The sequence below is a fragment of the Babylonia areolata genome, chromosome 23 (assembly GCF_041734735.1).
Source record: "Babylonia areolata isolate BAREFJ2019XMU chromosome 23, ASM4173473v1, whole genome shotgun sequence".
NCBI classification, from domain to species: domain Eukaryota; kingdom Metazoa; phylum Mollusca; class Gastropoda; order Neogastropoda; family Buccinidae; genus Babylonia; species Babylonia areolata.
In genome coordinates, this window is record NC_134898.1 from 7,387,157 (window position 1) to 7,400,974 (window position 13,818).

The following is a 13,818-nucleotide window of genomic DNA, read 5'->3' on the forward strand; positions in this document are numbered from 1 at the left end:
GGTGGGACCGTGCACACACCCGCACTGTAGGCAAGGAACAGTGTGGGTGCAAGGGAAATAACTGCGGCAGTCACTGGCAAGGGTGCCGAAGCAGGGGTTGCCTCCCTTGGATCGGGCACTCCGGACAAGGGCGAGCGTGTCCCCCTAGTGGTCCACCTTCCTCCCTGCGTATGGGGAGGGCATCCCTATGTGCCTCGGTCGCCACTGGATCCAAGACGGTCGAGGCATACTGCGTGGGGGGTCGTGTGATCCGATGTCACGGCCGCCACCACGGACGCATCACACATGGGACCCAGTCTAGCGTGCAGATCCAAAGCAAGCATTGTGGTTTTTTTTGGTGTTTTTTTTTTAATGGTGTTGTTTCCCCAAAGGGATTGTGGCACATTCCATTGGTGCAACTGTGGGTATGGGTAAAGAGATAGAGGAGGTCGACTCGTGCACTGCCGACTGGCAGGGCCGAGAAAACGTGGACTGCGTCGAGTGTGTTCGTGGATCGATAAAAATGACATCTAGAAGTCACCAGATGAAAAAAATGAGCACATACACACATAACAGATCACTGAGTAAGCATCCATTTTCATTGTCTTCAATGCATACACAGCTTGAGGCTTTTTCAAGAAAACAATGAATTTTTAAAAATCATTCATCATAATCAAATCTAATTTTATGTAAAACTATATGTGATGCAGTACCCGAAAACCTGGCTAAAGTCGCATCCAGCAATTCTTAGCTGTACACAAAAACAAGCAGTTAGGGTCAAAATTACGAAGACTGGGATTTTTATAGATATCGCATCTTCAAAGTCTCATCTTTGCTGTTGGTAAGTATCTTTGCACAAAACACCCTGGAACTGTAGTATTTTCAATGTTTTCATGTGCATGCCTGTCAGAACCATGTAGAAAAATACTGCACTCTTTTGCCCTCTTTCAGTTGCATGCTGAATGCAACGAAGACGGGGAAACTCTGGTCTGCAAAGTTATAAATAGAAATAAGCAGTGAACAGACATTAATCGCCTCCCCTAGACCTTCTGAATCAAGATAGCGTATGAATGTAGTTGGTTTTTAACGGTTTTACTGGATACCCTCCGTAAGTTGCGACTTTAGCTGGGTCCCATCGATTTTTCGAATTTTGCCAAGTTTCCAACTCAAAGTTAAAAAAAAAAATTAAAAAAAATTATTGAAAGTTCAGGCTTTCTGTGGAATGTTTTAACTGATGTTTCATTCTGTGATGTGTGTGACTCACGAAAATTCATTGAAGGACCTATGTGTTCACAAAATCGACGCAACGTGAAGTGAACAAATATGGCGTCTTCGAAAACATCATCTGCTAAGCGACTCACAGTAATTCTCAACGAATCCCAATGGTTAGGTTGTGAAGTGAAAGCATGACCTGTTGCACACATGAACTGTGACTCTATCTGAACACATACAGGCAATAGGCTTCTTGACACTTTCCTCGTTTAGCTACAAATAGCTATGAATGTAGGTTACCCTTCACGCACTGGCCCCATCATTTTAAGTGCAGATCTAAATGTTGTCTTTCCTTTGAGCATCACTTTTGATTTTCAAACAATCAGTGCATTGTTGTATTATGTATATTATTTGTTTCAGACACTTTGCTTAACAGATTTAGCACTAAACATGTAATTTGGTCACAGTAAAACCAGATAACCGTGACTGGCAAACCCTTCAACCTGGAGAGCGCGATGAGCCACGATCGTGGCTTTCCTGGTAAAGTGCGATGGGCCACGATCGTGGCTCTGTTTACATAAGGTCCGACATCGTACGGCTATGCTCGGCAGCCTTCGTAAAACTGCCTCGTTCTGGTGTTACTGCCTCCCTGCTTGTGTTTGCACAAACTTTGACCAAGTTTATAAGTCCAGATCTTCGTATTTTTTGTAAACAATGAGTGACACTGAAGTTGACAAAGCTCAGGAAATGAGTGACCTTGTCACTAGTGATGATTCATTTGCTGACAGGGATTCTGGTGAAAACGGCTTTGTTATTTTGACACTTGGGCATGCTGGCTTGCTTGTTGTTCATTCAGTTTTGTGTCTCCAGCCACAAAAACTGGGGGGTGGGTGATGGGGGTGGGGAGGGGTGGTAAAGTGGGTTAGGCATGGGTCTATTGCAATTTCTTGACCAAATCAAGCTAGAAAACTGGAAATTACTTTGATTTAAAGCATTCTTGCTGCTTTTGAAAGCAACATGAGCTAAAAGAAAACATTTATTTATGTTTTTGCCTGTGATTGCATAAAGTATTGTAGATGTGCGCGTGCGTGGCGTCGGTGGGTGTGTCTCAAACAAATAATACTGTGCTTATAATTTCATTGTTTCAGTTATATTCATTTCATGATTCTGCAGCCAGAACATTTTCTGCACAGTTTAATGCCAATTTTGAGATATTGACTCTGTAAAAGATGTGAAAATACCTATAAACATTGTGGTTGACGTTTTTGGAAAACAAGTTTGCAAAATTTGTTGTTTATATCCTGTGGAATATCTCCAACTACTTACAAGGTACAGCCTTTTTCTTACTTTTATCTGATTTTTCATTCACTCTACTTTCCAAAAATGTATAGGTTTACCTATTTATTCTTACTGATAAGCATACAAATGCCCCAAATCAGAGCACAGGTAGCGGAGGCAAACTATCCCTTTGTTTTAAGCATGATTTCTGTAAGTATGTTTTATTATATCCAGCACTTTGAGGGTTAACTTAAAATGTTTTGAAGAAAAATATATAATTTATAGCCAGAGACAACTGAATGGAAATATGTGTTCACGCATGTACTGTGATGCTATCTGAACATTTTGCGGCACATAGATCTACCAGCACTTTCTTAAATGGCTAGATTTAGTCTTGAAATTAGGTCACTGCACGCACTGACTACATTATGGTGACTACTGCTCTAAACAGTGTGTTTGTTTATCGGACTACCTGTGGTCATTCACACAAATACTGTGCTGCAATAGATCTGTATTAGCTAAATTCAAAAACACTCTGATTACCTGGAATCTAATTGAATTTGTTTTGTTTAAAGTCTGTCAGCTGCACGTCAGGAGATTAATTAAATCTGTAATTAGGTCACAGCAAGATGTGATGGCCTTGACCAGCAAATCCATAATTAGGCCTGGAAGATTATCTCAAATGACTGAACAACATATATTTTATTAGGTCGTGGTAACTGCGTATAATCATGCTATTGTAACTACTGAAACAGATATTTTATAAATATGGGAAATACAGTAAGACTGTGCCCGTTTCAAATCATATTTGCTATGGTGCTAAAAAAAAAAAAAAAGCACAAAAAATGAATGTTTAACACAGTCCTCAGAAGTTTAAAAACTTGTAAATCTGCTTTTACCCATCAGCCAAGGCCCTGTTCTTCCAGATTGTGCTCCAGTACCGGTAACTGATTTTGACTGTAAACAACTGATCCAATAACACACTTACATGATCAGATATGACTGGCTGGCACAATCTCATAACAAAAGTTACAAAAGTGACCAGTCCATTCCAATCACAGCACCAGACCAGTTGCTGCATGCTTGCATCTACCTCCAGGACACCAGGCCATTGTAAAGGAGATCTGTAGCAGAGACTTATGGCTCTGAACAAATGTTAAGGTGGGGTTGGGGTGTTAATTTAGTCATCACTCTCACGAGACATCAAAGGACAATGGAAAAGGAGGGATGATGAGAGTTTGGGGGTAGGAGTGGGGGACGGTTTCTTTAGATGAGAATCCCACATACATGTCATCGGATGTGTGGTTACAAGAGTCGCAAAGTACATAATGTGCACTCTATAAAGCCAAATAAACAATTTTGATAGTTTCAGCTTCACTGAAAAACTAAAACATCAAGCAGGTATCACGAAGTAACTGAAAAACCCTTCTCAACTGGTTGCCTTGTCTCTTTCCAACTGGGCAATGTTTAGCCTTTGTGACAATCCCTGCTATATGTACACAATGATGAGCACTTTAAGTTGGTCTTCCAGCATCTGCACCTTTCTCTGCACACTGCTGTGCAGGAGCAGTGAATCAGTTCAAATAAAGTTTCATGAGATTTTGTAGAATGGTCCACAAAGGTCTTTCCCTCTCCTTTTTGCAATCCCTGCCGTTCTAACTCCAGATGTAAGCACTCTCTCGGATAAACTGCTCTGTGTGTCTGCCGTTCAAGAGCTGCTGATGTGGGTGTAGGATTTTCCAATGTTTTCTTTTCTTTAGCGAGGAGAGGCTGTCTGACCATGCTGATGACATGCAGATTGCTCAGACAATCAAACAACAGGGCAACAAACTGCTCAGCGATGTACTCAGGGACTTAGACTGGTTATTCATCATTATCAAGAAAGCATTAGTAGTTTGCTTACACAGTTCATGTGTTCCATGCTTTTCTTTTGCTTCTGCCAACAAGCAAAGCCATTATTTATGCGTGATTCCTGCTGAACAGCAACAAAATCTAAAGTGACAAAGGGAAGGGAGGGGGGCAGTTAACAGTACCGATATGAATCTGATACATACCATATATTTTATCAACATCTGATACTAGTGTTTTTCAAAACCATGTTGTGTGCTGCAAACGAAACGATCCTATCTTTAACACCCCCATCCATATTTATTTCATTGTTTTAAAATCATTATTCAGATCTATCAAAGTTTCAAACTTCCTCTATGTTTGTGGTGACTTTCTGGCTTTAGTAACTTGTAACAAAAATGCCCAAAAGCAAATTCTGGTGAAACATTTCCGGCTGTCACTCCGGGCAAGCCCATTTCTTTCGACAATTTGTAATTGGCGGATCAAACGTGCATTTCCACTCCGAACAGTACAAGATTTTCTTGTGTTCAGGAGCATGCAGATTTGCCCATGGCCCTATGTGTGTGTTTACATGTTTGTGTGTGTGTGTGCGCGCGCACACATACAGTACATATGTACATGAGTGCGTGCACGCACGCACGCACTCTCACTCCCTCAACCACTTTCACACAGGATCTCCATCCTTGTCAAGACACTGGAGCTGTTGGTAATGCTGCATAGAAACGACTTGACATGATCTCACTTCAGTTGTAACATTCAGTGGATTTGGGCTTCCCTCCAGGCCATAGAGACTAATCATTGAGTCTATGTTCCAGGCTGATTTCTCGTCAGCTGATTATGTGGCAATACACATCATGACTGCAGTTAATAAACGTTAGTTTGATCTGGATCTAAGCCGAAGTTCCAAAGATTCATGCATCAGCTTATGGGCGTGAAATATTTGAACATTCACTGTGGCCTTGGCTCTCTTATGGCTGTACAAACTGTATTGCATGACGCCACTCTTCCACTTGCCATTCTTGTCTTTATTTTAGTAGAGAGAAAATATGAATTTTCCTGTGCCTTTGACATATCAAAATCTAAAATTCACTTAATTCTGAATCATCTGACACCACATGCATGTTCAGGAAAATTCTTGTTTTGAAGCTACAGACAGACAAATATGTGGGTTTTTCCCTGAGCTTATTGTGGCTGAATAATCTGTATTGCATCACATCACTCCCCCACTTGCAATACTTGTCTTCCTTTGGGTAGCACAGAGAGAAAATAAAATCTTCCTGTGCCTTTTTCATATGGAAATTAAAAGTTTATTCAGTTCTGAATCTTTTGACACCACATAAACATTCAGGATAATTCTTGTTTTGTAAGTCACAGGCACACAAATATGTGTTTTTTTCAAGAGCCGATTTCTCCATTTCTACTCCTCCAACACACGAACTTAGAAAAAATCATAGAAAAAAAACGATGACAGACAGATCAATTCTGTTTTTTCTATCTTAATCTTTGATTTTTAAACTTTTAGAAGGTATACAAAAGTAAAAAATGATAAATTGCGACTTTAGCTGGGTTTTTGCGTGCTGTGTCACATGTTTTCTGCATATCATGGGCTGTATTCTGCAACAAAATAAATAAAGTCTTACATGATTTTTTTTGTTATGTATGAGCTCAGTGCAGAGTTACTCCCCTTCACACAGGATTTAGAAGTTCTCTTGGGATTTTTCTCTTATGGGGCAAAGGGTTTATTCTTTCCAGGGTTGTCCTATATAATTGGTATAAATTCCTGGACTAGTGGCCAAGGTAGAAAAGGGAAAGCGTTGCAGGACAAGCACCTTGTGATGCGCAGAGGGCTCCATGCAATGAAGGCTGGGTGATCAGGGGTTTATAAGGATCACCCCACCTTTGGAAGAGTCTGTGAGGTACTTCCCTGAGGGGGGTGGAGGGGAGGGTGTGGGGGGGAGGAAGGCCCAAGGGACTGAGAAGGACTCCATACTGGGAGGGGGGGGTGTGTGGATAAAAGTACCCCTGACCATGTGGGCAGGCTTATTCAGCCACTCCTGAGCCATCTGTGGAACACCATGGCAGCTAGTGGTCCTGGAGGTAGCACTCTGCTGCCAAAGAAGGGTTAATGGCTACAGTGTGGCTTGAAGGGCAGCTTTGGCCCAGGTGACCCATGTGGTGAGGGTCATAGCCACTCGGCTATTGTGCCCGTCAAGGTTGGCAAAGACAAAGTAACAAGATAGTGTACTTATCTCAGGAATGGTGCCCATTTTGAATGAGTATCTAGCTCAAGCCAGAAATGGCGTTTGATTGGCTAGCAGACAGCAGACTAATACGGTGATAGTGATATGTCTTATCACTGAGTTGCCGAAAGTTTGGCCAAGGGGGGCAAACCGATAGGCCTGGTTTGCATCAGTTTGACATGGTACAGTATATGACACCAATCATGCAGGTCCATTAACTCACTCGGGACGACAAGTTTTCTCCCTTGCTTTTCCCCACAGACGGCCCATTTGTAAGGGTTTGGAAAAAAATTACAAAAATTACAAAATACTGTGTAAGAAAATGAAACTTTCATAACTGGTTTATTACGTGTTGAGCTATTATATATATAAAAAAATCAAATTTCTCATCTTATTTTTACAGTTTTGCCATATGTAGAAAATACTGCCAATTTTTCACCCCAAATCACCATCCCATGCTCGCTTTCTGCATTAAATTCGCTTTCTTCTTCGTCATCATCCACCTCTTCAATGTCCGACCCTTCAGTTTGTAGCATTTCAAGTACTTCAGCAACCCTAAAACATTGCCGTCACTGCCTTGTTCGCTTCACAACATTCTGAGAAGAGGCCGCTTTGCTAACAGGCTGGCACGTGAGCAGACGACCGGTCAGTGACTTTGTCAGCGTGTGTGCGAGACAGTCCACACATCCCAGACTAACCAATCATACTGTTCGATTGTGGAGTGACCCAGAACAGCGCACTCTGCTTGGCTAATCACAAAATCACGTGTACAGCGCATGATGGAATTTTACTTTCGGAGAATGCTATTCCATTCCTTCGTCCGAAACCGAATACGTTTTGTATAGGAATGCGTGAGCATTCCTTCGTCCAGAAAGAGTTAACCAGTTCAGTGCAAGAGAATTTTGTAAAAAAAAAAAATAAAAAAAAAAAAAAAAAGTGCTCTCCCCTTATTAGTGAATTTTGAAGATTCAATAGTAATAAATTACAAAAAAATTCTAGCACAAAAGTTATGGGTGATACAGAAAGAAAGTAAACGTTTCTGTGAAGGAAAATGAGTGTAGATTCTGCTTCTGGGCATTTTTTTTTTCCAAATTAGGTTGATTGTCGATAACTGTTCAGGCATGTAAAGTCAAAATAATAATTTTTGTAAAACAAAAAAGTCTATTTCCACCACTACATAATGACATACATAAAGAAAAGAAACAAAATATAGCTAGAAATAGCATGCATATTGTCAGATTATACCTGTAAAAGAAATTAAAACAGGCTCTAAGTTTATAAAACCAAACCACAGCTTGTGCAGACATGTAAGTAAATCACTCTCCCAACAATGACAAAGGTGGGTATAGTCAACATAAAAGGTCAATAACGTCTCAGAAACTGAGCTGGCAAGCTTTTGATGGCAAAGAACATTTGCAAGTGAGAAGGTGAAGTTCTTTGATGACATTCACTCCTTCTGAGTTGCCCGTGGGCCAGTTAAAGTGTCTGCTGTGCATCTGGCTTGCCACCTCTTCAAACAAGTCATCCAGTTGATTCAGCGGGAAAAAAAAGCGTTAAAAAGGCACATGTTTCACCTCCAGTGCCAGCAGGTTCAACCCTACATTTCATGAAAGTCATGGAGCGTTGGCGGTAGTCAAGTTCCTACAGTCTGAACTGAAATGTGAGTGCACTTTTCCAAAAGCCACTCCCCTTGACGACCTCTGGCTGGCATTCGACCTATCGTCTTACATCACTGCTCTCCCCCTTCTCCCAATACTCGCCGCATGTATTCTGTCAGTCATAGCCACTTGTTCAAAAATGCTGTCTGATTGGATGGACAGACTGAATTACCATCAAATGGGCTGTCTGTTTCATAACTGTCGTTGTTCTAGTTTTCAAAACAATCATCAGACAAGAGAGATCCTTCTCCATCGCAAAAGCTGTCCATAATCACAAGCTGAGCTTTCAGAATTGTGTAAATCTGCTGACTGTGACTATTTGCTTGACTGGACACAGTTTTCATTGCCTTTTTTTGTGCATGATGCAACCCCCTCTTTCACGTGCATATGGCATGGTCAGTTAGCAAATTATTATAGAGTAGAAAGGGGTTTTCTAGCTGATGTATGTTTTTATAATCCAGACACATCAAACTAACTATTCAGATTCTGCTTATGTGAATTAACCACACTCCAATGAAGGAAAAGCCGGAACATATGCAGGACGTCAGTGGACGTCTTATAGGCACTATGGCAATACTTTTTTTAGGACGTCAGCTGAAGTCTTATAGGCACTCTACTGGTTAAGGTGAAAAGCTGAAAATATGCTGTGTTTACTTCTGTTCTTGAGTACACATGTCAAAAGGAAAGATGCAGACTTGTTTTTTGGTTTTTTTTGCTGCCCCATCTGCACCGTTTCAGTGGCATTACTCCCACGCCGCTCATTTAGATTCCCCCATACACGGCCACACCCGGGTTCGTCCGTCACAGTTCCAGCATCGGCAGTCCGCAGGGAACCATCGATGTTAGGTCACCAGGAGGCCACACACCAGAGGAGACCCTGCACTGCTGCTGAGTCACTTCGGTGGTGTTCTACTAATGACAATAATGGCTTAGTCGCGGAGCCAGACTGAGTGAGCGTCCCTCCCAGAGTGGAGACCACCACCACATCCCTCAAACAACAGCCCCCCATGAATCTGCCGACACTGAAGACATTGACAGGACTCACCCAAAGCACAGAAGTGGAGGGGTATCGAACTGAGGTCACCATGAGAGCAGGGCATGAAAGGCCACAGACTTTGAGACTGTTTTTGGTTTATATTGATGATGATGGAGGAGGAGGATGACGATGACAATGACAATGTTGCTATGGAGGTCCATTTTGGTTTGGGAATGCGTGACAAGGCTGTATTCTACGCTTCCTGTCATAATGATATCCTGGCGTTAACCAGGCCTGAGAGATACAGACACTTGCAGTGTTGGTCAGATAATTAGAGCAACACATCCAAAGACGCATTCTTGAAGTGGATGACACTCTCTCCCCATTTAAGCCCACAGCACACTCAACTCTGGATAGGAGCCGGCCACGGGCCAAAAAACCCACCTCCGCTGGGATTCAAACCCGCGTCCTCCCAGCCATCAGTCCGCAATGCTAACCACTTCGCCACGGCGGCTGGTTTGTGTGTACCTTTTTGTCTGTTTCATATTTTGGTTTTTATCTGAGTGCAAGCTATGAGAAATATTGCATTATTTCATGAGTGAAAGTTCCTGAGTATTACTGTTGAACAGAGTTACTAAAGTATCATTTACCTGTGACAATGAAATGGCTGCAACATCAGCCGTCTGTGCCAATGTTCCTTGTGTGGCAGCTCCACCAGCTCTCTGGAAAGTTGGGAATCCTGTCACTCCAGGTTGGAAAAGTGGCATGGGTGGGAACCTGGGCATTCTTTGCCTGTTGATGTTGGGAGAAGAGGCAATGGACATACCTGAAGGAGGCAGCATCATGGGAGGAGGGTAAGGGAACCGGGGAAATGTTAAAGGGGCAGAACTTCCTGGATATTGCTGGGGTGCAGTTACCCATACTGGAGGCATGGCCCATGGAAAGGTGGGTTGCACAGGTGGTGGAGTATCACTGGTGATGGGTATGGGCTGGTCAGAGGCAGTCAGTGTGGTGGTGGCAGTCTTTTCTTCACTGGTTTTTGCCTGTTTCTCTCCCTGTAGAGGAATATTTCATCTCAACAGTCTGCACACAAGTTTGTAGGCTGAAAATGGTATGAAAAAGCATAAAGAAATAACAGTAAAGAGAGAGAGGCGACACGCGGAAGCACAGTGGAAGGTATCTGGTTTAACTGTCTACAAACAAATCTACCAGAAAGCCAAGAACTTTGTTACCTTTCTTGTGCACACAGCGAAGACTGTTTTTCAACACCAAGATCTCTGAAGCTAAATCAAGCAAAGAACTATATTGCATTACAAACCAGCCTTGTGGCAGAACAAAATCTTCTTTGCTTCCTTCTATCTATCCATTTTCAGTACTGCCCAGTGTCTTCTCAGATTTTTTCTGCTAAAAATTGTTAACCTCAGGAAAGAACTGGATTCACAGTCAGTTGTGTCACATCCCTTGGGAAAAGAATTTCAATGTGTTCCTTTTGTTGCTTTCACACTTGTTTCAGAGACAGATGTACTTAGTGTGCTGAAAAAGTCTGCTCCAAAAACATGTGACCTGGACCCCCTTCCCACACACCACTACTGTATGAGTGTTTGGATGTTGTTTTGCCTGCACTTACAAAAATTATAAATGATTCTTTAATTTCTGGTGTCTTCCCAATGTATGCAAAACTGCACCTGTTAAGCCCCTGCTAAAGAAAGCCACTCTGCATCACAATGACCTCAAAAGTTTTCGCCCTGTATCAACCTTACTTTTTTTTGTGTCCAAAATTATTGAAAAAATTGTTCTCTCCCAACTTTCAGACCATTTAGCATTAAACAACCTGTTCTCTTCTTTTCAATCAGCATACAGATCTACCCATAGCACTGAAACTGCTTTGTTGAAAGTAGTTAATGACCTGTTACTGTCTGTTGATGAAGGTAAACTGTCTGTGCTAACTTTGCACGATCTGTCAGCTGCATTTGACACAACAGACTACAGTATACTCCTTTCCAGACTTGAACATGTTTTTGGGATTCACTCAACAGTTCTGAGTTGGTTTTCTTCATACCTATCCAACTGCTTCCAGATTGTCTCTGTTAATAACTTTAAGTCTGATCCAACCCTGATCTCCTATGGTGTGCCACAAGGCTCTGTCCTGGGCCTCATTCCTATATGATTATTTCCTCTGCAAGAATGTCCACATCTACTTCTTTTCCTTCCTCTATTGTGGTTGGTGATGCCACAATTCAGTTTTCTGCACTAATTTGCTGTCACTTCTAATTTTCTGTTGCTTTGTTGTAGAGTCAGAGAAAGAATTCCTTCGGGGCTGACATTCTTCAAATAAAGTACCTATGAATATTTTGAGACTGAAAACAAATATTATCATACTTACTAACAGCACAAAAATAGAGAACAAATCAAAGTGACATTACATTGATAATAACATGAAAAGGAACACAGTTTGAGACTATTTTGTACGATATATGATTGTTGATTCAGAGAAGGACGGTACACACACATACACAGATAACTGAAATGCAGGGTTATTATATAGACTCATGTTGTGTGCAAAGACACACATGAGCAAAAAATCAGTTCTTTCCATACATCCAAATCATAATGACAATACACTTCTGGGAATAGCACCAGAAATCATTAAAAAGACAATAAAGTTTCTACAGTCATGTTACTGTTACATTTTTGGCACATGTGTGTTCACACAATGTGAGTTTAGATAATAACACTGTGTTTTGGCTGTCTGTGAGTCTATGTATGTAAACTTACATAAATTATCATCTCTCCAAAAATCTGCTTTGTTTATAAAAAAATAAAAAATAAAAATAAAAATAAAAAGTCAAAGTCTCAGTTGGATCATCTTGGAACAGGATCTTCATTGACTTTGCACAACTGCAGTCGAATGTTCATACCTTAAGTCATAGAAGCCCTATCGATCAAGACATCTAATAGTGATTGGCCTATTTCACAGTATACGCCAAGGAAATCCTTCTTTCTCTAAAAGTGAGAGTGTGTGAGAACCCTATATGTTCCCCAAGATCCATCCTTCCCCAGGCTTATGTTCCCCCAGGTCCATCTTTCTATGTATTCCCCAGGAATATGTTTCCTCAAGTCTGTATTTGTTTCATCACACATACGTTTGCACAGTGGTCAGTTGTGGTCAGCAATGGAAGTGGTGGCCGAATGATTAGAGCGCTGGATTCTCACATAAGTTTCCTGAGTTTGATCCCTTGTTTCAGCATACCTGGTGGGTTAAGGGTGGAATTTTTTCCAATCTCCCAGGTCAACAAATATGCAGTACTGTGAGTGACTGAACCCCCTTCGTGTGCATATGCATGCAGATCAAATATGCACGTTAAAGATCCTGTAATCCATGTCAGTGTTCAGTGGGTTATGGAAACAAGAACATACTTAGCATGCACACCCCCAAAAACAGAATAGCTGCCTAAATGGTCGGGTAGAAACAGTCATACATGTAAAAATTGATTCATACATACTACAGAATATGGGACTTTTGAAGCCGATAAATGCAGAATAATTTGTGGCCAGCAGTAGTCAGTGGTAGTCATTGGTCAAAACCGATGAAAAAGTATCAACACTGCATTTTTAATAAAGTACCTATGAAGCAAAAAGATATTAATATAACACAAGCTGCACACTTTTAGGCTGTGGTCAGTACTGTTGAGTTAATAGTAAAATAGTAAAACTAGGTCAAAAAGTCTTAAGATTGTTTAAACAATAAAATGACACATTCTGAAAACTTTTTGGAAATGGTCAGTTGTGCCTTGTGGTCAGCAGTGGTAAGTAATGGTCAGAAATTGCCAGTTATGGTTAATTAATGTGTCAAATTTTGCCAAGAAATCCAAGTACTACATAACCATCACAAATAAATAAAATCGGAACAGTTAGATAGAAGTCAGCAATATAAAGTCAATGGTAAGAAACCTGCCAATCATCATAATAATGCACAAATGTGACAGAACAATGCAGTCTGAACACTTGAGTTGTCTTCATTTGTCAGCATAGGTACATAGTGGTCAGAAATGGAATCCTGTCAAAAAACCCTAATACTTCATAACTGTCACATACAAATGCACTTTGAACGCTTTTAGTCAGCGATCAGCAATCTGTGACTGAAATGCACAGATGTGACAAAATAATGCAACCTAAACACTTGGAAAATGGTTAGCTGTGGTCAGCAATGGCCACACAGTAGTGGTCAGCAGTGAAAACTTGCCTTGAGACGTATACACATTATGTCAAAATATACGTGGAATGTATCAAAATATAAAATAAAGACAGAATTGTGTGTTTGTGGACGAGTGATAGGGGGCAGGTGGGGTGGGGGGTGGTGGTGGCCCAGACTTTCAAATAATGTCTGTGGGGGACCAAAAACAGCATGGGGGATGTCCCAGAATGTCCCCCGGACACTGATACATCCCCTGGGGGACCTACAGAATGGAAGAACAATTTGGGATGTTACACCAGGTTAATTTGTCATGGCCCAGCTATCTAGGATGGTGGCCACAAGGTCTGGTCATATGGAGTCAGGGCTGATAAGCACCAACGTATAGCTAGCTGGAAGTTTGAAAAAAAGTAGTCCTTCTCCTCAGGATTTTAC

General features: G+C 41.4%; 1 protein-coding gene across 3 annotated transcripts in view; it reads right to left on the reverse strand.

Moving 5' to 3' along the window:
* Positions 1–13,818, reverse strand: part of LOC143297958 (ubiquitin-conjugating enzyme E2 J1-like) — a 127,874-nt gene that overhangs the window by 20,995 nt on the left and 93,061 nt on the right. For 2 of the 3 annotated variants that reach the window (XM_076610578.1, XM_076610577.1), the window contains one exon: positions 9,842–10,246. In XM_076610578.1, coding sequence (XP_076466693.1) covers positions 9,842–10,246 — 405 coding nt within the window. Of the gene's footprint in view, positions 1–9,841; positions 10,247–13,818 lie in introns of those variants that run through there. The other variant, XM_076610579.1, reaches the window with a different exon arrangement.